Raw genomic sequence first — 23,521 nt, 5'->3', positions numbered from 1 at the left:
CCACTTCCCTTCCAGAGGATTCCCCTCCCCCTCCTGAGGATTCCCCCCCACCACAGGATTCCCCCCCACCACTCCAGAGGATTACCCCCCTCCCCCTCCAGAGGATTCCCTCCTTCCCCTCCTGATGATTCCCCCCCCATTTTGTGCAGATGGCAGTGGCACTGATAGTCATCGACAGACATCACTGATGGGCACTGAATGGCAGTACTCATATATGGCACTGATAGGCAGCAGACTGGCAGCATTCATAGGCGGCACTGACTGGCACTGATAGGCGACATTGACTGGCACTGATAGGTGGCATTGACAGGCACTCATAGGCGGCACTGACTGGCACTGATAGGCAGCACTGATGGGCACTGATAGTTGGCACTGAAAGGCAGCTCAGATGGACACAGAGATGTGGCACTGATGGACACTGACAGGTGGCACTGATGGGGTTACATTGGTCATCAGTGTAGATGCCCCCTCTGAGGAATGCCGATACCGGCTCTCCTCTCCTCTCCTCCCCTCTGTCAGCGTGCATTTAACCGGCATTTCTTTATTGACATGCGATCGCTGTGATTGGACACAGCTGATCACATGACAGAGCCGACGTCATCAGCTCTTTCCACTGATCGGTGATTTGCTGTGTCCCAGACAGGGACGGACTGACAATTCGAGCACTCGGGCGCTGCCCGAGGGCCTGGGGTCAGTAGGGGGCCCCTTGAAATGCCCCTGGTACCTTTTATAGGTTTTTTTGGGTGTGCTTTGAGTGTGAGCAAGGACACAGGGGCCCCATGATCCCCTATTGCCCGGGGGCCCCATGAGTTGTCAGTCCGCCCCTGATCCCAGGAACACAGCGCACCGCCGATCGCTGCACACCCCCGGGGGCGCACGCGCGGTTAGAGTGGGAGGACGTCATATGGACATTTAGCAGATATTCACCTTCTCAGCTCAGCTCGATGTAAAAGTCAAAGAACGCACTTTACCAGAAATGACAAACCCCGCCCACTCCGTGCGTTTACTAAAACCAGACTACCGCGTCTCCGCAAAAATACACGCAAGAAATACGTCACGGGAAATGCACGACCGCCACTTCACGTTGTGTCTATTGTTTGTGATATTAAAGTTCATTCAATTAAAACAAAAAGGTGGAGTGGAGGCCGCAGATTTACTGACAAGTGGAGCTCCACTCTGCGGACTGATTGTTTGTTACAATAAAGTTCACAAAAAAAAAGGGAATGGAGGTCACATGTTTCCTGTTGGAAATGGAGCTCCATTCTGAGGAGGTATGGGGGTCCCGTGTTCTCACACTGAGCTATAACCCTGATATAAGGAGGACTCTGATGGGGACCCTGATATAAGGAGGACTCTGATGGGGACCCTGATATAAGGAGGACTCTGATGGGGACCCTGATATAAGGAGGACTGTGATGGGGACCCTGATATAAGGAGGACTGTGATGGGGACCCCGATATAAGGAGGACTCTGATGGGGACCATGATATATGGAAGACTCTGATGGGGACCCTGATATATGGAAGACTCTGAAGGGGACCCTAATATAAGGAGGACTCTGATGGGGACCCTGATATAAGGAGGACTCTGATGGGGACCATGATATAAGGAGGACTCTGATGGGGACCCCGATATAAGGAGGACTCTGAGGGGGACCCCGATATAAGGAGAACTCTGATGGGGACCATGATATAAGGAGGACTCTGATGGGGACCCCGATATAAGGAGGACTCTGATGGGGACCCGATATAAGGAGGACTCTGATGGGGACCCTGATATAAGGAGGACTCTAATGGGGACCCCGATATAAGGACTGTGATGGGGACCCCGATATAAGGAGGACTCTGATGGGGACAATGATATATGGAAGACTCTGATGGGGACCCTGATATATGGAAGACTCTGAAGGGGACCCTAATATAAGGAGGACTCTGATGGGGACCATGATATAAGGAGGACTCTGATGGGGACCCCGATATAAGGAGGACTCTGAGGGGGACCCCGATATAAGGAGAACTCTGATGGGGACCATGATATAAGGAGGACTCTGATGGGGACCCCGATATAAGGAGGACTCTGATGGGGACCCCGATATAAGAACTCTGATGGGGACCCTGATATAAGGAAGACTCTGATGGGGACCCTGATATAAGGAGGACTCTGATGGGGACCCTGATATAAGGAGGACTCTGATGGGGACCCTGATATAAGGAGGACTCTGATGGGTACCCTGGTATAAGGACTCTGATGGGGACCCTGATATAAGGAGGACTCTGATGGGGACCATGATATATGGAAGACTCTGATGGGGACCCTGATATATGGAAGACTCTGATGGGGACCCTGATATAAGGAGGACTCTGATGGGGACCCTGATATAAGGAGGACTCTGATGGGGACCCTGATATAAGGAGGACTCTGATGGGGACCCTGATATAAGGAGGACTCTGATGGGTACCCTGGTATAAGGACTCTGATGGGGACCCTGATATAAGGAGGACTCTGATGGGGACCATGATATATGGAAGACTCTGATGGGGACCCTGATATATGGAAGACTCTGATGGGGACCCTGATATAAGGAGAACTCTGATGGGGACCATGATATAAGGAGGACTCTGATGGGAACCCGATATAAGGAGGACTCTGATGGGGACCCTGATATAAGGAGGACTCTGATGGGGACCCTGATATAAGGAGGACTCTGATGGGGACCCTGATATAAGGAGGACTCTGATGGGGACCCTGATATATGGAAGACTCTGATGGGGACCCTGATATATGGAAGACTCTGATGGGGACCCTGATATAAGGAGGACTCTGATGGGGACCCTGATATAAGGAGGACTCTGATGGGTACCCTGGTATAAGGACTCTGATGGGGACCCTGATATAAGGAGGACTCTGATGGGGACCATGATATATGGAAGACTCTGATGGGGACCCTGATATATGGAAGACTCTGATGGGGACCCTGATATAAGGAGGACTCTGATGGGGACCCTGATATAAGGAGGACTCTGATGGGGACCCCGATATAAGGAGGACTCTGATGGGGACCCCGATATAAGGAGGACTCTGATGGGGACCCTGATATAAGGAGGACTCTGATGGGGACCCTGATATAAGGAGGACTCTGATGGGGACCCTGATATAAGGAGGACTCTGATGGGGACCCTGATATAAGGAGGGATTCTCTGTCTGTCTGTGTACTCTGCACTGTACTGGAGGGATTCTGGTCAGCGCACCTCTGATATGTGTCCAGGAGATGGCAGCAGCGCTTCGTGTCCTTCCCTATCCTGGGATAATGTAACATCTCTGAGCTGAGAAACAACAATGTAACCATTTTATACCTGACTTCTGTCTGCACCTGGTCTGTGTGTACCTGGTCTGTCTGTACCTGGTCTGTCTGCACCTGGTCTGTCTGCACCTGGTCTGTCTGTACCTGGTCTGTCTGTACCTGGTCTGTCTGTACCTGGTCTGTCTGTACCTGCACACCTGTCTGTTCCTGCACACCTGTTTGTACCTGGTCTGTCTGCACCTGGTCTGTGTGTACCTGCACACCTGTCTGTACCTGGTCTGTCTGCACCTGGTCTGTCTGTACCTGGTCTGTCTGCACCTGCACACCTGTCTGTCTGTACCTGGTCTGTGTGCACCTGGTCTGTCTGTCTACCTGCATATCTGTCTGTATATGGTGCAGTTATTGAACTGCTGTGTTCCAGCCTCAGGGGGCGGAGCCTTGTCTTTTACAACGCAGACCCTCCCTAACTTTTTTCTTCTTTTTAATCTTTATTGAAAAGTGACAGAATGACATTTCGCTGGTTTCTATGGACGGCGGCTCCTCGGTGACGTGTAGAAGTGGGGGACCCAGGAGAGGGCTGTGCCTGCTGACCCTGAATGATGGCGCTGTACTGTAAGGAGATCATTCAGCATCCCGCCCCCATCCCCCCACCGGGAGCCAATAGAATGTCAGCTGCTGGCAAACGTCTCATCTTCCCCTCTATGGACCCCCCCATTCTGCTGCTGACTGGATCCTGAACTCTGCATTCTCCTGACCCCCCATGTGACTCATTCCAGCCCAGAGATCAAATCTTCTGATTATTACTGATAGGTGAGATCCGAAATACCGAATCCCCCGAATCCTCCACATGACGACAGATTTATAATCGTCCAGAGATCGCCATCCTCCCCTTCCTGCCGTGCCATCGGTCTGACTTACGGTAATGCCGAAAATAATATGGGGCACCCAGTATATAGAAAGTGACACCCAGTATAAGGAACGCAGCCCCCGGTATATAGAAAGTGACCCCAGTATATAGAAAACAGACCCCCGGTATATAGAAAGTGACCCCCAGTATATAGAAAACAGCCCCCGGTATATAGAAAGTGACCCCCAGTATATAGAAAACAGCCCCCGGTATATAGAAAGTGACCCCAGTATATAGAAAAGAGCCCCCGGTATATAGAAAGTGACCCCAGTATATAGAAAACAGCCCCCAGTATATAGAAAGTGACCCCCAGTATATAGAAAACAGCCCCCGGTATATAGAAAGTGACCGCAGTATATACAAAACAGCCCCCGGTATATAGAAAGTGACCCCCAGTATATAGAAAACAGCCCGGTATATAGAAAGTGACCCCAGTATATAGAAAACAGCCCCCGGTATATAGAAAGTGACCCCCAGTATATAGAAAAGAGCCCCCTGGTATATAGAAAGTGACCCCAGAATATAGAAAGTGACCCCAGTATATACAAAACAGCCCCGGTATATAGAAAGTGACCCCAGTATATAGAAAACAGCCCCCGGTATATAGAAAGTGACCCCAGAATATACAAAACAGCCCCCGGTATATAGAAAGTGACCCCAGAATATACAAAACAGCCCCCAGTATATAGAAAGTGACCCCCAGTATATAGAAAAACAGCCCACGGTATATAGAAAGTGACCCCAGTATATAGAAAACAGCCCCGGTATATAGAAAGTGACCCCAGAATATACAAAACAGCCCCTGGTATATAGAAAGTGACCCCAGTATATAGAAAACAGCCCCCGGTATATAGAAAGTGACCCCAGTATATAGAAAACAGCCCCCGGTATATAGAAAGTGACCCCAGTATATAGAAAACAGCCCCTGGTATATAGAAAGTGACCCCAGTATATAGAAAACAGCCCCTGGTATATAGAAAGTGACCCCCAGTATATAGAAAACAGCCCCCAGGCTATGGGACCAACAGCTGATGTTTACGTTGAGGGACTCCAAAGCGGGACTGTGATGTAAGGGGGGGGACTGTGATGTAAGGGGGGGGGGACCGTGATGTAAGGGGGGATTTGATGTAAGAGGGGGACTGTGATGTAAGGGGGGATTTGATGTAAGGGGGGGACTGTGATGTATAGGGGGGCTGTGATGTAAGGGGGGGCTGTGATGTAAGGGGGGGACCGTGATGTAAGGGGGGACCGTGATGTAAGGGGGGACCGTGATGTAAGGGGGGACTGTGATGTAATGGGGGACTGTGATGTTAGGGAGGGGGGGACTGTGATGTAAGGGGGAGGACTGTGATGTAATGGGGGACCGTGATGTAAGGGGGGGGAATTTGATGTAAGGGGGGACTGTGATGTAAGGGGGGGCTGTGATGTAAGGGGGGGACCGTGATGTAAGGGGGGACCGTGATGTAAGGGGGGGACTGTGATGTAATGGGGGACTGTGATGTTAGGGAGGGGGGGGGACTGTGATGTAAGGGGGAGGACTGTGATGTAATGGGGGACCGTGATGTAAGGGGGGGGAATTTGATGTAAGGGGGGACTGTGATGTAAGGGGGGGACTGTGATGTAATGGGGGACTGTGCTGTAAGGGGGGGGCTGTGCTGTAAGAAGGGGGAGCTGTGCTGTAAGGGGGGGACTGTGCTGTAAGAGGGGGGACTGTGCTGTAAGAGGGGGGACTGTGATGTAAGGGGGAGGACTGTGATGTAAGGGGGGGTGACTCTGATGTAAAGGGGGGGGGACTGTGATGTATGGGGGGGGGATTTGATGTAAGGGGGGGACTGTGATGTAAGGGGGGGACTGTGATGTAATGGGGGACTGTGCTGTAAGGGGGGGGGCTGTGCTGTAAGAAGGGGGAACTGTGCTGTAAGGGGGGGACTGTGCTGTAAGGGGGAGCTGTGCTGTAAAAAGGGGCAGCTGTGCTGTAAGGGGGGGGACTGTGCTGTAAGAGGGGGGACTGTGCTGTAAGGGGGGAGACTGTGATGTATGGGGGGAGACTGTGATGTATGGGGGGAGACTGTGATGTATGGGGGGGGACTGTGATGTAATGGGGGACTGTGCTGTAAGGGGGGGCTGTGTTGTAAGAGGGGGGGCTGTGCTGTAAGAGGGGGGACTGTGCTGTAAGGGGGGGGGGACTGTGCTGTAAGAGGGGGGGGGACTGTGCTGTAAGAGGGGGGACTGTGCTGTAAGGGGGGGGGGGACTGTGCTGTAAAGGGGGGGCTGTGCTGTAAGGGGGGGTGACTCTGATGTAAAGGGGGGGGACTGTGATGTAAGGGGGGACTCTGCTTCTTTCTCTTCTTGTGACTCCGATCAGCTGATTCCAGAAAAGATGGGAGTAAAATGTTTCCATTGGTTGATAACACTGAGGCTCCGCCCACACAGAACTGTTCCTTCTGATAATATTTCAGGTTTTTAAATTGTTTTTATATTTATAGAACAAAAAAAAAACAGAGGTCAGACATGGGAGGTCAGAGGTCAGACATGGGAGATCAGAGGTCAAACATGGGAGGTCAGAGGTCAGACATGGGAGGTCAGACATGGGAGGTCAGACATGGGAGGTCAGAGGTCAGACATGGGAGGTCAGACATGGGAGGTCAGAGGTCAGACATGGGAGGTCAGAGGTTGGACTTCGGAGGTCAGAGATCACACATTGGAGGTCAGACATGGGAGGTCAGAGGTCAGACATGGGAGATCAGAGGTCAGACATGGGAGGTCAGAGGTAAGCCGTCGTCACATTTCAGGGACGGGTCCTCCAAGTCCTTAGTGATGGGTGACTTCATCTCTGATTGGTCATCAGAGGTCAGCTGTGTTGGTCAGTCTGGGTGACGTGTGGTTGGAACCTCCCCGCCCCTCCTCAGGGATTCTAGATGACACCGCCCCTGAGGTTCCCGACTCTGTCAGCCATGTTGGAGGAGGACACGCCTCCCTCCATATTATAACCGGTAAATTGAGGGCTCCCAATTAAAGTGGGTGGAGCTTTGAATGTAAGAAGCGGGGGCCAAATAGAAAATGGATGGGTTGGGTGCTGTGCTCCCCAGGCTGGGTTCCGGATGTGGTGTCATTAGCGCCGTGCTCCTCCTCGTGGTCCGGGTTCCTGATTTGGCGTCAGCGCCGTGCTCCTCCTCACCATCTGGGTTCCAGATCTGGTGTCATTAGCACCGTGCTCCTCCTCGCGGTCTGGGTTCCGGATCTGGTGTCATTAGCGCCGTGCTCCTCCTCGCGGTCTGGGTTCCGGATCTGGTGTCATTAGCGCCGTGCTCCTCCTCACGGTCTGGGTTCCTGATCTGGTGTCATTAGCGCCGTGCTCCTCCTCGCGGTCTGGGTTCCGGATCTGGTGTCATTAGCGCCATGCTCCTCCTCGCGGTCTGGGTTCCTGATCTGGTGTCATTAGCGCCGTGCTCCTCCTCGCGGTCTGGGTTCCGGATCTGGTGTCATTAGCGCCGTGCTCCTCCTCACGGTCTGGGTTCCGGATCTGGTGTCATTAGCGCCGTGCTCCTCCTCGCGGTCTGGGTTCCGGATCTGGTGTCATTAGCGCCGTGCTCCTCCTCACGGTCTGGGTTCCTGATCTGGTGTCATTAGCGCCGTGCTCCTCCTCGCGGTCTGGGTTCCGGATCTGGTGTCATTAGCGCCGTGCTCCTCCTCACGGTCTGGGTTCCTGATCTGGTGTCATTAGCGCCGTGCTCCTCCTCGCGGTCTGGGTTCCGGATCTGGTGTCATTAGCGCCGTGCTCCTCCTCGCGGTCTGGGTTCCTGATCTGGTGTCATTAGCGCCGTGCTCCTCCTCGCGGTCTGCGTTCCGGATCTGGTTTCATTAGCGCCGTGCTCCTCCTCGCGGTCTGGGTTCCCGATTTGGCGTCATTAGCGCCGTGCTCCTCCTCGCGGTCCGGTTTCCCGATTTGGCGTCAGCGCCGTGCTCCTCCTCGCGGTCCGGGTTCCCGATTTGGCGTCATTAGCGCCGTGCTCCTCCTCGCGGTCCGGGTTCCCGATTTGGCGTCAGCGCCGTGCTCCTCCTCGCGGTCCGGGTTCCCGATTTGGCGTCAGCGCCGTGCTCCTCCTCGCGGTCCGGGTTCCCGATTTGGCGTCAGCGCCGTGCTCCTCCTCGCGGTCCGGGTTCCCGATTTGGCGTCAGCGCCGTGCTCCTCCTCGCGGTCCGGGTTCCCGATTTGGCGTCAGCGCCGTGCTCCTCCTCGCGGTCCGGGTTCCCGATTTGGCGTCAGCGCCGTGCTCCTCCTCGCGGTCCGGGTTCCCGATTTGGCGTCAGCGCCGTGCTCCTCCTCGCGGTCCGGGTTCCCGATTTGGCGTCAGCGCCGTGCTCCTCCTCGCGGTCCGGGTTCCCGATTTGGCGTCAGCGCCGTGCTCCTCCTCGCGGTCCGGGTTCCCGATTTGGCGTCAGCGCCGTGCTCCTCCTCGCGGTCCGGGTTCCCGATTTGGCGTCAGCGCCGTGCTCCTCCTCGCGGTCCGGGTTCCCGATTTGGCGTCAGCGCCGTGCTCCTCCTCGCGGTCCGGGTTCCCGATTTGGCGTCAGCGCCGTGCTCCTCCTCGCGGTCCGGGTTCCCGATTTGGCGTCAGCGTCGTGCTCCTCCTCGCGGTCCGGGTTCCCGATTTGGCGTCAGCGCCGTGCTCCTCCTCGCGGTCCGGGTTCCCGATTTGGCGTCAGCGCCGTGCTCCTCCTCGCGGTCCGGGTTCCCGATTTGGCGTCAGCGCCGTGCTCCTCCTCGCGGTCCGGGTTCCCGATTTGGCGTCAGCGCCGTGCTCCTCCTCGCGGTCCGGGTTCCCGATTTGGCGTCAGCGCCGTGCTCCTCCTCGCGGTCCGGGTTCCCGATTTGGCGTCAGCGCCGTGCTCCTCCTCGCGGTCCGGGTTCCCGATTTGGCGTCAGCGCCGTGCTCCTCCTCGCGGTCCGGGTTCCCGATTTGGCGTCAGCGCCGTGCTCCTCCTCGCGGTCCGGGTTCCCGATTTGGCGTCAGCGCCGTGCTCCTCCTCGCGGTCCGGGTTCCCGATTTGGCGTCAGCGCCGTGCTCCTCCTCGCGGTCCGGGTTCCCGATTTGGCGTCAGCGCCGTGCTCCTCCTCGCGGTCTGGGTTCCCGATTTGGCGTCAGCGCCGTGCTCCTCCTCGCGGTCTGGGTTCCCGATTTGGCGTCAGCGCCGTGCTCCTCCTCGCGGTCTGGGTTCCCGATTTGGCGTCAGCGCCGTGCTCCTCCTCGCGGTCTGGGTTCCCGATTTGGCGTCAGCGCCGTGCTCCTCCTCGCGGTCTGGGTTCCCGATTTGGCGTCAGCGCCGTGCTCCTCCTCGCGGTCTGGGTTCCCGATTTGGCGTCAGCGCCGTGCTCCTCCTCGCGGTCTGGGTTCCCGATTTGGCGTCAGCGCCGTGCTCCTCCTCGCGGTCTGGGTTCCCGATTTGGCGTCAGCGCCGTGCTCCTCCTCGCGGTCTGGACTCCCTATTTGGCGTCAGCGCCGTGCTCCTCCTCGCGGTCTGGGTTCCCGATTTGGCGTCAGCGCCGTGCTCCTCCTTGCGGTCTGGGTTCCCGATTTGGCATCAGCGCCGTGCTCCTCTTCGCGGTCTGGGTTCCTGATTTGGCGTCAGCGCCGTGCTCCTCCTCGCGGTCTGGGTTCCCGATTTGGCGTCAGCGCCGTGCTCCTCCTCGCGGTCTGGGTTCCGGATCTGGTGTCATTAGCACCGTGCTCCTCCTCGCGGTCTGGGTTCCTGATTTGGCGTCAGCGCCGTGCTCCTCCTCGCGGTCTGGGTTCCCGATTTGGCGTCAGCGCCGTGCTCCTCCTCGCGGTCTGGGTCCCTGATTTGGCGTCAGCGCCGTGCTCCTCCTCGCGGTCTGGGTTCCCGATTTGGCGTCAGCGCCGTGCTCCTCCTCGCGGTCTGGGTCCCTGATTTGGTGTCAGCGCCGTGCTCCTCCTCGCGGTCTGGGTCCCTGATTTGGCGTCAGCGCCGTGCTCCTCCTCGCGGTCTGGGTCCCTGATTTGGTGTCAGCGCCGTGCTCCTCCTCACGGTCTGGGTCCCTGATTTGGTGTCAGCGCCGTGCTCCTCCTCGCGGTCTGGGTTCCCGATTTGGCGTCAGCGCCGTGCTCCTCCTCGCGGTCTGGGTTCCCGATTTGGCGTCAGCGCCGTGCTCCTCCTCGCGGTCTGGGTTCCCGATTTGGCGTCAGCGCCGTGCTCCTCCTCGCGGTCTGGGTTCCCGATTTGGCGTCAGCGCCGTGCTCCTCCTCGCGGTCTGGGTTCCCGATTTGGCGTCAGCGCCGTGCTCCTCCTCGCGGTCTGGGTTCCCGATTTGGCGTCAGCGCCGTGCTCCTCCTCGCGGTCTGGGTTCCCGATTTGGCGTCAGCGCCGTGCTCCTCCTCGCGGTCTGGGTTCCCGATTTGGCGTCAGCGCCGTGCTCCTCCTCGCGGTCTGGGTTCCCGATTTGGCGTCAGCGCCGTGCTCCTCCTCGCGGTCTGGGTTCCCGATTTGGCGTCAGCGCCGTGCTCCTCCTCGCGGTCTGGGTTCCCGATTTGGCGTCAGCGCCGTGCTCCTCCTCGCGGTCTGGGTTCCCGATTTGGCGTCAGCGCCGTGCTCCTCCTCGCGGTCTGGGTTCCTGATTTGGCGTCAGCGCCGTGCTCCTCCTCGCGGTCTGGGTTCCCGATTTGGCGTCAGCGCCGTGCTCCTCCTCGCGGTCTGGGTTCCCGATTTGGCGTCAGCGCCGTGCTCCTCCTTGCGGTCTGGGTTCCCGATTTGGCGTCAGCGCCGTGCTCCTCCTCGCGGTTCCGCACTCTTCCTGTCTTTGCTTCGCTCTCCTCCGGTTCTCTGTAAGAGGAACTTGCCTCATCACTTCTCCTTTCTCCTCACAGCTGGAGAATGAAAACAGGAAGAGCGGCCGAGGAGGCGGCAGAGCGAAGTGACAGCGAGCACAGAGTGCGCCATTCCATGGAGGTCCCGACACCCCGCCCCCGGGGGGGCCCAGCAGTATGAGGGGCGGCTGGGGGTAAGAATCCTACTAATGACTTCTAATTGTGGACGGCTGTAGTCCGGGGGGGTCACTACCCCCCATCTGCTGCTCATAGACGCCATGACCCAGTGCAGGCATTGTGTGTATGGGGGGAGGGGGGGTACTGGATGGGAAGGGATGAGGGTCGTTGGGGGTTCCACCACTACTGGGCTCTGCAGCTTTATATATGTAGTGTCTGTTGTCTTACTCACTAATATAATCAGCAGCAACGTCCCCTTCAGTCTTCTACAGGCTCCTCCCCTTCAGTCTTCTACAGGCTCCTCCCCTTCAGTCTTCTACAGGCTCCTCCCCTTCAGTCTTCTACAGGCTCCTCCCCTTCAGTCTTCTACAGGCGTCACAGCTCCTCCCTTCAGTCTTCTACAGGCTCCTCCCCTTCACTCTCCTACAGTTCTACAGGCTCCTCACCGTCAGTCTTCTACAGGTGTACAGGCTCCTCCCCTTCAGTCTTCTACAGGTGTTCCGGCTCCTCCCCTTCAGTCTTCTACAGGTGTAGACTCCTCCCCTTCACTCTTCTACAGGTATACAGGCTCCTCCCCTTCAGTCTTCTACAGGTGTACAGGCTCCTCCCCTTCAGTCTTCTACAGGTGTCCAGCTCCTCCCCTTCACTCTTCTACAGATGTACAGGCTCCTCCCCTTCAGTCTTCTACAGGCATCCCGGCTCCTCCCCTTCAGTCTTTTACAGGCGTACAGGCTCCTCCCCTTCACTCTCCTACAGTTCTACAGGCTCCTCCCCTTCAGTCTTCTACAGGTGTCCCGGCTCCTCCCCTTCAGTCTTCTACAGTTGTACAGGCTCCTCCCCGTCAGTCTTCTACAGGTGTACAGGCTCCTCCCCTTCAGTCTTTTACAGATGTACAGGCTCCTCCCCTTCAGTCTTTTACAGGTGTACAGGCTCCTCCCCTTCACTCTTCTACAGGTATTTCGGCTCCTCCCCTTCAGTCTTCTACATGTGTACAGGCTCCTCCCCTTCACTCTTCTACGGGTGTACAGGCTCCTCCCCTTCACTCTTCTACAGGTGTACCGGCTCCTCCTCTTCAGTCTTGCACAGGTGTACAGGCTCCTCCCCTTCAGTCTTCTACAGGTTTACCGGCTCCTCCTCTTCAGTCTTCTACAGGTGTACCAGCTCCTCCCCTTCAGTGTTCTACGGGTGTACAGGCTCCTCCCCTTCAGTCTTCTACAGGTTTACCGTCTCCTCCCCTTCAGTCTTCTACAGGTGTACCAACTCCTCCCCTTCAGTCTTCTACAGGTGTACAGGCTCCTCCCCTTCAGTCTTGCACAGGTGTACCGGCTCCTCCCCTTCAGTCTTCTACAGGTGTACAGGCTCCTCCCCTTCAGTCTTGCACAGGTGTACCGGCTCAGAGGTAGTGTCAGGAGGTCAGCAACAGGTGGACAGTGAGGTACAGGAAGGAGGAGCCTGTACACCTGTGCAAAACTGGAGGGGAGGAGCCGGTACACCTGTGCAAGACTGAAAGGGGGGAGCCGGTACACCTGTGCAAGACTGAAGGGGAGGAGCCGGTACACCTGTGCAAGACTGAAAGGGGGGAGCCGGTACACCTGTGCAAGACTGAAGGGGAGGAGCCGGTACACCTGTGCAAGACTGGAGGGGAGGAGCCGGTACACCTGTGCAAGACTGAAGGGGAGGAGCCGGTACACCTGTGCAAGACTGGAGGGGAGGAGCAAATACACCTGTGCAAGACTGAAGGGGAGGAGCCGGTACACCTGTGCAAGACTGAAAGGGAGGAGCCGGTACATCTGTGCAAGACTGAAGGGGAGGAGCCAGTACATCTGTGCAAGACTGAAGGGGAGGAGCCGGTACATCTGTGCAAGACTGAAGGGGAGGAGCCAATACACCTGTGCAGGACTGGAGAGGAGGCCCCGATACACCTGTGCAAGACTGAAAGGGAGGAGCTGGTACACCTGTGCAAGATTGAAGGGGAGGAGACTGTACACCTGTGCAAGACTGAAGGGGAGGAGCCGGTACACCTGTTCAAGATTGAAGGGGAGGAGACTGTACACCTGTAGAAGACTGAAGGGGAGGAGCCTGTAGAAGACTGAAGGGGAGGAGCCTGTAGAAGACTGAAGGGGAGGAGCCGGTACACCTGTAGAAGACTGAAGGGGAGGAGCCGATACACCTGTAGACGACTGAAGGGGAGGAGACTGTAGAAGACTGAAGGGGAGGAGCCAGTACACCTGTAGAAGACTGAAGGGGAGGAGCCTGTAGAAGACTGAAGGGGAGGAGCCTGTAGAAGACTGAAGGGGAGGAGCCGGGACACCTGTAGAAGACTGAAGGGGAGGAGCCGGGACACCTGTAGAAGAGTGAAGGGGAGGAGCCGATACACCTGTAGACGACTGAAGGGGAGGAGACTGTAGAAGACTGAAGGGGAGGAGCCAGTACACCTGTAGAAGACTGAAGGGGAGGAGCCTGTAGAAGACTGAAGGGGAGGAGCCTGTAGAAGACTGAAGGGGAGGAGCCGGGACACCTGTAGAAGACTGAAGGGGAGGAGCCGGGACACCTGTAGAAGAGTGAAGGGGAGGAGCCTGTAGAAGTCTGAAGGGGAGGAGCTGGGACACCTGTAGAAGACTGAAGGGGAGGAGCCGGGACACCTGTAGAAGACTGAAGGGGAGTTAAATTAATTTCACTTTTTCCCTTTTACACCAAAATGAAGACATTTCACAGAATTCTCACAATTTTTGCTAAAAGCTTGAGAAAAAGAAAATTCTCGGTTTAGCTCCTCCCCGTGTGCTGCCATCTGAGGGGCGCTCAGCCCTGTGGTTGGTTGGCGGTGAATTGCTGATTGGCCGCATTGTGCGTTTAGTCCATCGTCTGGTTGGTAACAAGGAGTCCTTCAGGGGGGCGCTGGGACCCGTCCTCCATGCTGAGCCACCATCTGCTGTGCGCCCCCTCGGAGCCCATAGACGTGGATGCAGACGCGGTGCGTTGAGGCCCAGGCGTCGCTCCTGACCGCATGCTGGATTTTACCATGTGACTATCCGCGCAGCCACCTCCATAGCCTGCCTGCAGACAACTCCGAGGTGGACGCATGCGCGGCACAGCGCGGATGCCGGGTCCCAGCGCCCCTCGGAATCCTAAGCGTCATGTATTGGGCGCTCTCAGCGAATTGCTTCTCATTGGCCGCCATAGAGGCAGAGATTTTGGGGAAATAAAATCCCTCGATTTCCCTCCTCGGTGATCATGTGATTGGAGTGACGTCATCAGATAATCCGCCTTCATTTCCTGCCTCTATGGAGCGCGTTATCCCGAGCGCCGCGCGTCGCAGAGACACGGAGATGCAGCGGGACTGACCGCCAGCCAATAGGCATCGTCCTGTCTGTCATGTGACTACCGGGAAAGATTCCCCAATAGAAAGAGGAACAATGTAACTGCAGACTGACACACAGTGTTCATTACGGGGCCATGAGGAAGTCTGCCAGTGCCGGAGCACTACAAGGCCCAGCATGGCCAGGAATCCTCAGGATGATGAGGACACTAAAGGATTACTCTGATCCCCGGACTCACCATAGAGGGGCGCTGGAGCACTACAAGGCCCAGCATGGCCAGGAATCCTCAGGATGATGAGGACACTAAAGGATTACTCTGATCCCCGGACTCACCATAGAGGGGCGCTGGAGCACTACAAGGCCCAGCATGGCCAGGAATCCTCAGGATGATGAGGACACTAAAGGATTACTCTGATCCCCGGACTCACCATAGAGGGGCGCTGGAAGCTGCTTTTCCCATCTTTGTAGTTTAAAGTTCCAGTTTCCAGAAATCAGATTTCTTTGATCTCATTATTAGGAGTGGGCGGAGCCAGTCTACTGATTGTGTAGAAACATTTCTGATTGGTACATCTATTGAGCCAGGGGGGGCTTGCAGGGCCACCATTGGCTCCAATTTCAGCTTAACTAATGAAAGCGGCAATGGTAACCCAACACTAATCCCAACACTAATCCTAACACTAATCCTAACACTAATGTCATCCCACATGCTGTCCCTACAGGCTCGTTCACACTGGCTTCGTCTTCAACGCGCATGACAGTGCCTCCGCATACCGCTAGACGCTTGGTGAATGTCCGGTGTGTGTTTGTTGTAAAGGGACCCACTAGAACGCCACTCAGCAGATCTCCAGCTCCTTAGCACCCTTGTTCAGCAGATCCCCTGCTCAATAATACCCCCAGCTCTGCGGATCCCCCACTCAGTAATACCCTCAGCTCTGCTGATCCTCCACTCAGTAGTAGCCCCCAGCTCTGCTGATCCTCCACTCAGTAGTAACCCCCAGCTCTGCTGATCCCCCACTCAGTAATACCCTCAGCTCTGCTGATTCCCCACTCAGTAGCAACCCCCAGCTCTGCTGATCTCCCACTCAGCAGCAGTCCCCAGTTCTGCTGACCCCCCCCCCACTCAGTAATACCCCCAGTTCTGCTGATCTCTCACTCAGTAATACACCCAGCTCTGCTGATCCCCCACTCAGTAGTAACCCCCAGCTCTGCTGATCTCTCAGTAGTAACCCCCAGCTCTGCTGATCCCCCACCAACCCTAGTGCCAACCCTACTGCTACCCCTAACACCAACCCTAACACCATGCTAACAGTAATATTAGCCCTGATGCTAGTACTGGCCCTACAGTTAACCCTAATATTACCCACAAGGCTGGGCCTCAAATGAACCCTAATAATGACCCCAACACCAGTGCCAACCCTAATCCCAGCTCTAATGGTAATGCTAGCGCTGGCCCTATAGGTGACTGTGACACTAGTGCAAAGCTTGAATGAACCCTAACACCAACCCCAGTGCTAATCCAATGATCACACTAACTATAATACCTGCAGTAGGCCTAATCCTAACCCTAATCCTAACCCTAATCCTAACCCCAACCCTAATCCTAACCCCAATCCTAACCCCAACCCTAATCCTAACCCCAACCCTAACCCCAACCCTAATCCTAACCCCAACCCTAACCCCAACCCTAATCCTAACCCTAATCCTAACCCCAACCCTAATCCTAACCCCAACCCCAACCCTAATCATAACCCCAACCCTAATCCTAACCCCAACCTTAATCCTAACCCTAATCCTAACCCCAACCCTAATCCTAACCCCAATCCTAACCCCAACCCCAACCCCAATCCTAACCCCAACCCTAATCATAACCCCAACCCTAACCCCAACCCTAATCCTAACCCCAACCCTAATCCTAAACCCAACCCTAATCCTAACCCCAATCCTAACCCCAACCCTAATCCTAACCCCAACCCCAATCCTAACCCCAACCCTAATCATAACCCCAACCCTAATCCTAACCATAATCCTAACCCCAACCCCAATCCTAACCCTAATCCTAACCCCAACCCTAATCCTAACCCCAACCCTAATCATAACCCCAACCCTAACCCCAACCCTAATCCTAACCCCAACCCTAATCATAACCCTAATCCTAACCCCAATCCTAATCCTAACCCCAACCCTAATCCTAACCCCAACCCCAATCCTAACCCCAACCCTAATCATAACCCCAACCCCAATCCTAACCCCAACCCTAATCATAACCCTAACCCCAACCCTAATCCTAACCCCAACCCTAATCCTAACCCTAATCCTAACCCCAACCCCAATCCTAACCCCAACCCTAATCATAACCCCAACCCTAATCCTAACCCTAATCCTAACCCCAACCCCAATCCTAACCCTAATCCTAACCCTAATCCTAACCCCAACCCCAACCCTAATCATAACCCCAACCCTAATCCTAACCCTAATCCTAACCCCAACCCCAATCCAAATCCTAACCCCAACCCTAATCATAACCCTAATCCTAACCCCAACCCCAATCCTAACCCCAACCCTAACCCCAACCCTAACCCCAACCCTAATCCTAACCCCAACCCCAATCCTAACCCCAACCCTAATCATAACCCCAACCCTAATCCTAACCCCAACCCTAATCCTAACCCCAACCCTAATCCTAACTATAATACCTGCAGCAGGCCCAACCCTGACCTTAATCCCAACCCTGACCCTAATCCCAACCCTAGTCTTAGCCCTAACCCTAATCCCGACCCTAACCCCAATCCTATTCCTAATCCTGTTGCAAAGCCTAACACTTAGACCCCGTTCACACTTAAGCATTTCTTCAGCTCCATGTTCACAAATGCTCAACAAGTAAATCCCATTATTTCCAATGGCCCTGTTCACACTTCAGTGTTCTGCCGCCTGTAGCAAAACAGCTGTCACTCAAACAAGTACTTGTGCGACTTTCCAGGCAGATCTGAGCGTTTTGTCCCCATAGACCTGAATGGAAAACGCCTGAATGGGAATGAGCGGTTTTTATTTTTTCAAGCATTTTTTCAGCTCAAACAGCAGCTACTTCTATTGGCCACAGCAAAAATGCCTCAATGAAAAACGACTGGAAAAAACGCCTATAATATGTGCAAATCTGCTCAAAAAAATGCTCAAAAAAAAAATGCTTGAAAAACGCTGAGCTCAGTGTGAATGGAGCCTCAGCCTGACACTAATCCTAATCCTCGACCTGCTGCCAACCTCAGTACTGTGTTTATAAACAAAGTCATGTGATCCCCATGTCGGGGGAAGGGGGGGGCTTTGTTTATTTCCACCTGATATTCTCTCTGATCTCAGAGTGATGAGAAATGACGGAACAATGAGAGGGGAATCCTACAGGGGGCGACATATACCGGGGGGCTGATGGTGTCACGTCTTGTTGGTGGTCTTCTCCGCTCTGTGAGGCGCCTTCTGCCGTGAGAACCTGTCACCCCGACCTCATCCAGGATTCGGGAATATCCCCTGCAGTTCCTTCAAAACAAAAGTCGGGCGAAGTCTTTGTTGTCTTTAGAAAGCAGCCACAGCTTGAGTAGGAAAGCCTGTCCCCGGCCAGCATGCTAGAGAGGACACATGCTGTGTGTGTGGAAGCAGTGGTCTCTCTCCAGAGGTCTCTTTGTTGTCTTTAGAAAGCAGCCACAGCTTGAGCAGAATAGCCTGTCCCCGGCCAGCATGCTAGAGAGAAGGACACATGCTGTGTGTGTGGAAGCAGTGGTCTCTCTCCAGAGGTCTCTTTGTTGTCTTTAGAAAGCAACCACAGCTTGAGCAGAAAATCCCACCCCCGGCCAGCATGCTAGAGAGAAGGACACATGCTGTGTGTGTGTGGAAGCAGTGGTCTCTCTCCAGAGGTCTCTTTGTTGTCTTTAGAAAGCAGCCACAGCTTGAGCAGAATAGCCTGTCCCCGGCCAGCATGCTAGAGAGAAGGACACATGCTCTGTGTGTGTGGAAGCAGTGGTCTCTCTCCAGAGGTCTCTTTGTTGTCTTTAGAAAGCAGCCACAGCTTGAGCAGAATAGCCTGTCCCCGGCCAGCATGCTAGAGAGAAGGACACATGCTCTGTGTGTGTGGAAGCAGTGGTCTCTCTCCAGAGGTCTCTTTGTTGTCTTTAGAAAGCAGCCACAGCTTGAGCAGAAAATCCCACCCCCTGCCAGCATGCTAGAGAGAAGGACACATGCTGTGTGTGTGGAAGCAGTGGTCTCTCTCCAGAGGTCTCTTTGTTGTCTTTAGAAAGCAACCACAGCTTGAGCAGAAAATCCCACCCCCTGCCAGCATGCTGTAGGGAAAATACTTTTTTTTTTGTTTGAAAGCAGTGGTCTCTCTGCGTAGGTCTGACAAGCTGGAGCCCCCAAGTCTGCAGAGCTAATGCTCCCTGCTGGTTGTAGAGCTCTGAGTGAGTGTTGGACCTCTGCTGAGGGACCTCTGCTTCCACACAGAGAGCGGGGATCCTTCTCTGCAGCATGCTGACGAGGGACAGGCTTTTCTACTCAAGCTGTGGCTGCTTTCTAAAGAAAACAAAGGGGCCTCTGCAGAGGGACCACTGTTTCCTCACAAATTTCTCTGCAGCATGCTGGCGGGGGACAGGCTTTTCCATTCAACCCGTGGCTGCTGTCTAAAGAAAACAAAGGGGTCTCGGTAGAGGGACCATTGTTTCCTTACCTTTTTCTCTGCAGCATGCTGGCGGGGGACGGGCTTTTCTACTCAGGCTGTGGCTGCTTTCTAGAGACAACAAATGGACTTCTTTAGAGAGGCCACTGCTTCCACACAGAGAGCGAGGATGCTTCTCTGCAGGCTGGCAGGGGACAGGCTTTTCCATTCAACCCGTGGCTGCTGTCTAAAGAAAACAAAGGGGTCTCGGCAGAGGGACCACTGTTTCCTCACAAGTTTCTCTGCAGCCTGCTGGCGGGGGACAGGCTTTTCTTCTCAGGCTGTGGCTGCTTTCTGAAGAAAGGGAACTGTAGGACTCTGTATGTACCTGGAACTGAGCGGATTCCTCCTGTAGTCCAGTCCTTCTTCTCAGTCCCACATGTTTGGTCTCAGCCTATCAGAGTAGATTGATGAAGTGTTCTTGTTTTCCAGGTGGAGTCGCTCTAAGCCGTCAGGATGTTGTCGGAGGCCTTCCTCAGCACCGTCATGTATGAGAAGGTGATGGATGGTGTCTCTGGACAGGATGAAGCACAACATAAGATTTCCCTGGACTGTCCCCGTACCGCAGTGCACCGCGCAGAGGAACGCCGTTCCTGCAGGGTGACACCCACTGGGGGTGGAGCCTGCGGCCATGAAGAGGAGGGTTCTGCCGCGTGTTCCTCCCAAGCCGTGACCATTCCCAGCAGAGACGTGCCGGCCTCCATCGGTAGTCTGGACTTGTACACCTCGTGGTCCAGCAACTACGCGAGCCTCTACAAGAATTACCCGGACCTCCACATCGGAGGAGACCACATCCTGAAGAAGATGGACTCCGGCTGTGTCCTGGAGTGTGAGGACGGCCCCGTGCTGCTCTCCGTGGACATTGACAGTAGTAGTCCTCCCACCGACCTCCTGGAAGGTCCTCCAGAAGAAGGCGCTCTACGCAGCGAGGACAGCCATGTCTTACCTTCTGCCCCCTTCTCCAACTCCGTCCTCAATGGCTTCCTGGAGAAGAAGATGCAGGAGCTCTACAAACAATTCTACGAGGAGACGCAGGTGCCCAACGCGTCCCCCAACCCCTGCTGGCCCTACTTCCTGATGGTCAACCTCAACCAGATGAGCCTCATGGTGTCCCAGGAGCAGAACATGGACCAGGCCAGGGCCAGAGAGGCCATTCTGCAGTACCTGTGCAGTGCCACCAGCGGGGGCAGCTCTGAGTTTATTACCCCCATCCTCCACATCTCCAGTCAGAAGAGATCCAGCACTTTGTCCAAAAAGCTCCGCCCCTAAGAAAAGTCCAGCCCACCGCAAGGAGTAACCCTGGCGGCATTGTGACTGGAGGGCGGAGCCAACTGGATGGATGCACAAACCTTCCCCCTAGAAGGACCTCAGTACCTCCCCAAGCAGCTGCACATACTCTGCCTGGACACAAAGGCCTGGACACCAGAGGAACTGCTCGACCACATCGAACATCTACAGCTGCACATACTCTGCTAGGCCACAAAGACCTGGACTCTAGAGGAACTGCTCGACCACATCGAACGTCTACAGCTGCACATACTCTGCTCAGACACAAAGACCTGGACACCAGAGGAACTGCCCGACCACATCGAATGTCTACAGCCTGGACACCAGAATAACTGCTCGACCACATCGAATGTCTACAGCTGCACATACTCTGCCAGGCCACAAAGACCTGGACTCTAGAGGAACTGCTCGACCACATCGAACATCTACAGCTGCACATACTCTGCTAGGCCACAAAGACCTGGACACCAGAGGAACTGCTCGACCACATCGTCTACAGCTGCACAATGAACTGCACGGGTTTTCATGTGATATCTGATGTATACCTCCCTCAAAGCTTAACCCCTCCCCCTCAATACCGTCCCCCCTCAATGCTCGGACCCCCCCTCAATGCTCGGACCCCCTCTCAATACCGCCCCCCCTCAATGCTCGGACCCCCTCAATACCACCCCCCCTCAATGCTCGGACCCCCCCTCAATGCCCGACCCACCCCTCAATACCGCCCCCCCAATGCTCGGACCCACCCCCCCAGAACAATATCCATCCTCCAGCTCCCACACTTTGGATGACCCCCCCCCACCCCCGGCTCTGCCCCCCCCCATGACTTTGTAACATTTCTTCATGTTTTTCTTCAATAAATGACACAAATCCCAGAGTTTTGAACATTTTTCTTTGTTTCTATAATAACATTTTGCTGATAAATATTCGTTCTTCACAGATTGAGGCGGAAATGTTTCTCCATTTTTTTGGTGAAAACCCCCCAAATCCGTGTTTATTATTGAGTCCCCCAACGATGGGGCACACAGGGGGTCCGACCAGCACTGAACCCGCACCATCGTCCGCGGAAATGTATGTGTAGAGGTGCTACTGACAGGAAACTCCCCAAATGTCGGTGACAACCCGTGCCATCCATACATGTCGGTGACAACCCATGCCATCCATACATGTCGGTGACAACCCATGCCATCCATCCTTACAGGTGACAACCCATGCCATCCATCCACACAGGTGACAACTCCTGCCATTCATACATGTCGGTGACAACTCCTGCCATTCATACATGTGCGTGACAACTCCTGCCATTCATACATGTCGGAGACAACTCCTGCCATTCATACATGTCGGTGACAACTCCTGCCATTCATACATGTCGGTGACACCTGTGCCATCCATCCATACAGGGGACAACCCGTGCCATCCATCCATACAGGTGACAACCCGTGCCATTCATACATACAGGTGACAACCCGTGCCATCCATCCACACAGGTGACAACCCGTGCCATCCATCCATACAGGGGACAACCCGTGCCATCCATCCACACTGGTGACACCCGTGCCATCCATCCATACAGATGACAACCCGTGCCATCCATCCATACAGGGGACAACCCGTGCCATCCATCCACACTGGTGACACCCGTGCCATCCATCCATACAGATGACAACTTGTGCCATCCATCCATACAGGTGACAACCCGTGCCATTCATACATGTCGGTGACACCCGTGCCATCCATCCATACAGGTGACAACCCGTGCCATCCATACACACAGGTGACACCTCTGCCATCCATCCATACAGGTGACAACCCGTGCCAGCCATACACACAGGGGACAACCTGTGCCATCCATCCATCCAGATGACGACTTGTGCCATCCATCCATACAGGTGACACCCCGTGCCATCCATACACAGGTGACAACCCATGCCATCCATCCATCCATACAGGTGACAACCCGTGCCATCCATCCATACAGGTGACAACCCGTGCTATCCATCCATACAGGTGACACCCGTGCCATCCATCCATACAGGGGACAACCCATGCCATCCATCCATACAGGTGACACCCGTGCCATCCATCCATACAGGTGACAAACCGTGCCATCCATCCGTACAGGTGACAACCCGTGCCATCCATCCATACAGGGGACAACCCATGCCATCCATCCATACAGGTGACACCCGTGCCATCCATCCATACAGGTGACACCCGTGCCATCCATCCATACAGGGGACAACCCATGCCATCCATCCATACAGGTGACACCCGTGCCATCCATCCATACAGGTGACAACCCGTGCCATCCATCCATACAGGTGACAACCCGTGCCATCCATCCATACAGGTGACACCCGTGCCATCCATACACACAGGCGACCACCTGTGCCATCCATCCATACTGGGGACAACCCGTGCCATCCATACACACAGGTGACAACCCGTGCCATCCATACACACAGGTGACAACCCGTGTCATCCATCCATCCGTACAGGTGACACCGACACAAATCACTTCACAAATATGTTCTGTGTATAAATTGGAATGGCTCTGGGACAAAGTATTGAACACACAAACTGAAATTTATTTCATTCATGTTGGTGACGCTTCCAGCCGCCTCCTGTATGGAGGAACGAGTCGCTCAGGTATGATGGAGGTTCGATCTTCCACACAAACCGACTTCCAATCCTGAAGGTTCCATCGGCCTCAACTATCAAATCGGATCTTTCATTCAATACGTCTTCTACCATCTGTACCCCAAATCCATCCATCCTGAGGGACCCACAGCTCATTTCCTGAGGCCTGAAAATGTCAGGAAGTTACAAATCCCCCCAAATGTCAGGAAGTTACAAATCCCCCCAAATGTCAGGATGGTACAAATCCCCCCAAATGTCAGGATGGTACAATCCCCCCCAAATGTCAGGATGGTACAATCCCCCCAAATGTCAGGAAGTTACAAATCCCCCCCAAATGTCAGGACGGTACAACCCCCCCCAAATGTCAGGACGGTAC

General features: G+C 54.9%; 1 protein-coding gene across 3 annotated transcripts; it reads left to right on the top strand.

Annotated features, from left to right (window-relative positions):
* The first annotated feature begins 3,847 nt into the window (after window positions 1-3,847).
* On the top strand, window positions 3,848-21,282 carry LOC149432821 (TLR adapter interacting with SLC15A4 on the lysosome-like). 3 transcript variants are annotated; one of them, XM_089664907.1, is made up of 3 exons: window positions 3,849-4,110; window positions 11,092-11,225; window positions 19,651-21,281. In XM_089664907.1, the coding sequence occupies exon 3, from the start codon at window positions 19,675-19,677 to the stop codon at window positions 20,485-20,487; it is 813 nt and encodes a 270-aa protein (XP_089521033.1). In that variant the 5' UTR covers window positions 3,849-4,110; window positions 11,092-11,225; window positions 19,651-19,674; the 3' UTR covers window positions 20,488-21,281. The 3 variants fall into 3 exon arrangements, with proteins under 3 accessions (XP_089521034.1, XP_089521035.1, XP_089521033.1); XM_089664908.1 differs by lacking the exon at window positions 11,092-11,225 and having other exon boundaries at window positions 3,848-4,110; window positions 19,651-21,282; XM_089664909.1 differs by lacking the exon at window positions 11,092-11,225 and having other exon boundaries at window positions 3,848-4,219; window positions 19,651-21,282.
* Window positions 21,283-23,521: the final 2,239 nt, after the last annotated feature.

This window comes from Staurois parvus, unplaced genomic scaffold (genome assembly GCF_062004578.1).
Source record: "Staurois parvus isolate SC_StPar_1 unplaced genomic scaffold, SC_StPar_1.0 ptg002094l, whole genome shotgun sequence".
Lineage (NCBI taxonomy): Eukaryota > Metazoa > Chordata > Amphibia > Anura > Ranidae > Staurois > Staurois parvus.
This window is presented reverse-complemented; position numbering and strand designations above follow the sequence as displayed.

Bases quoted from the DNA above. Each gene is read 5' to 3' on its own strand.
- LOC149432821 (XM_089664908.1), top strand. From the start codon at position 19,675: ATGTTGTCGGAGGCCTTCCTCAGCACCGTCATGTATGAGAAGGTGATG.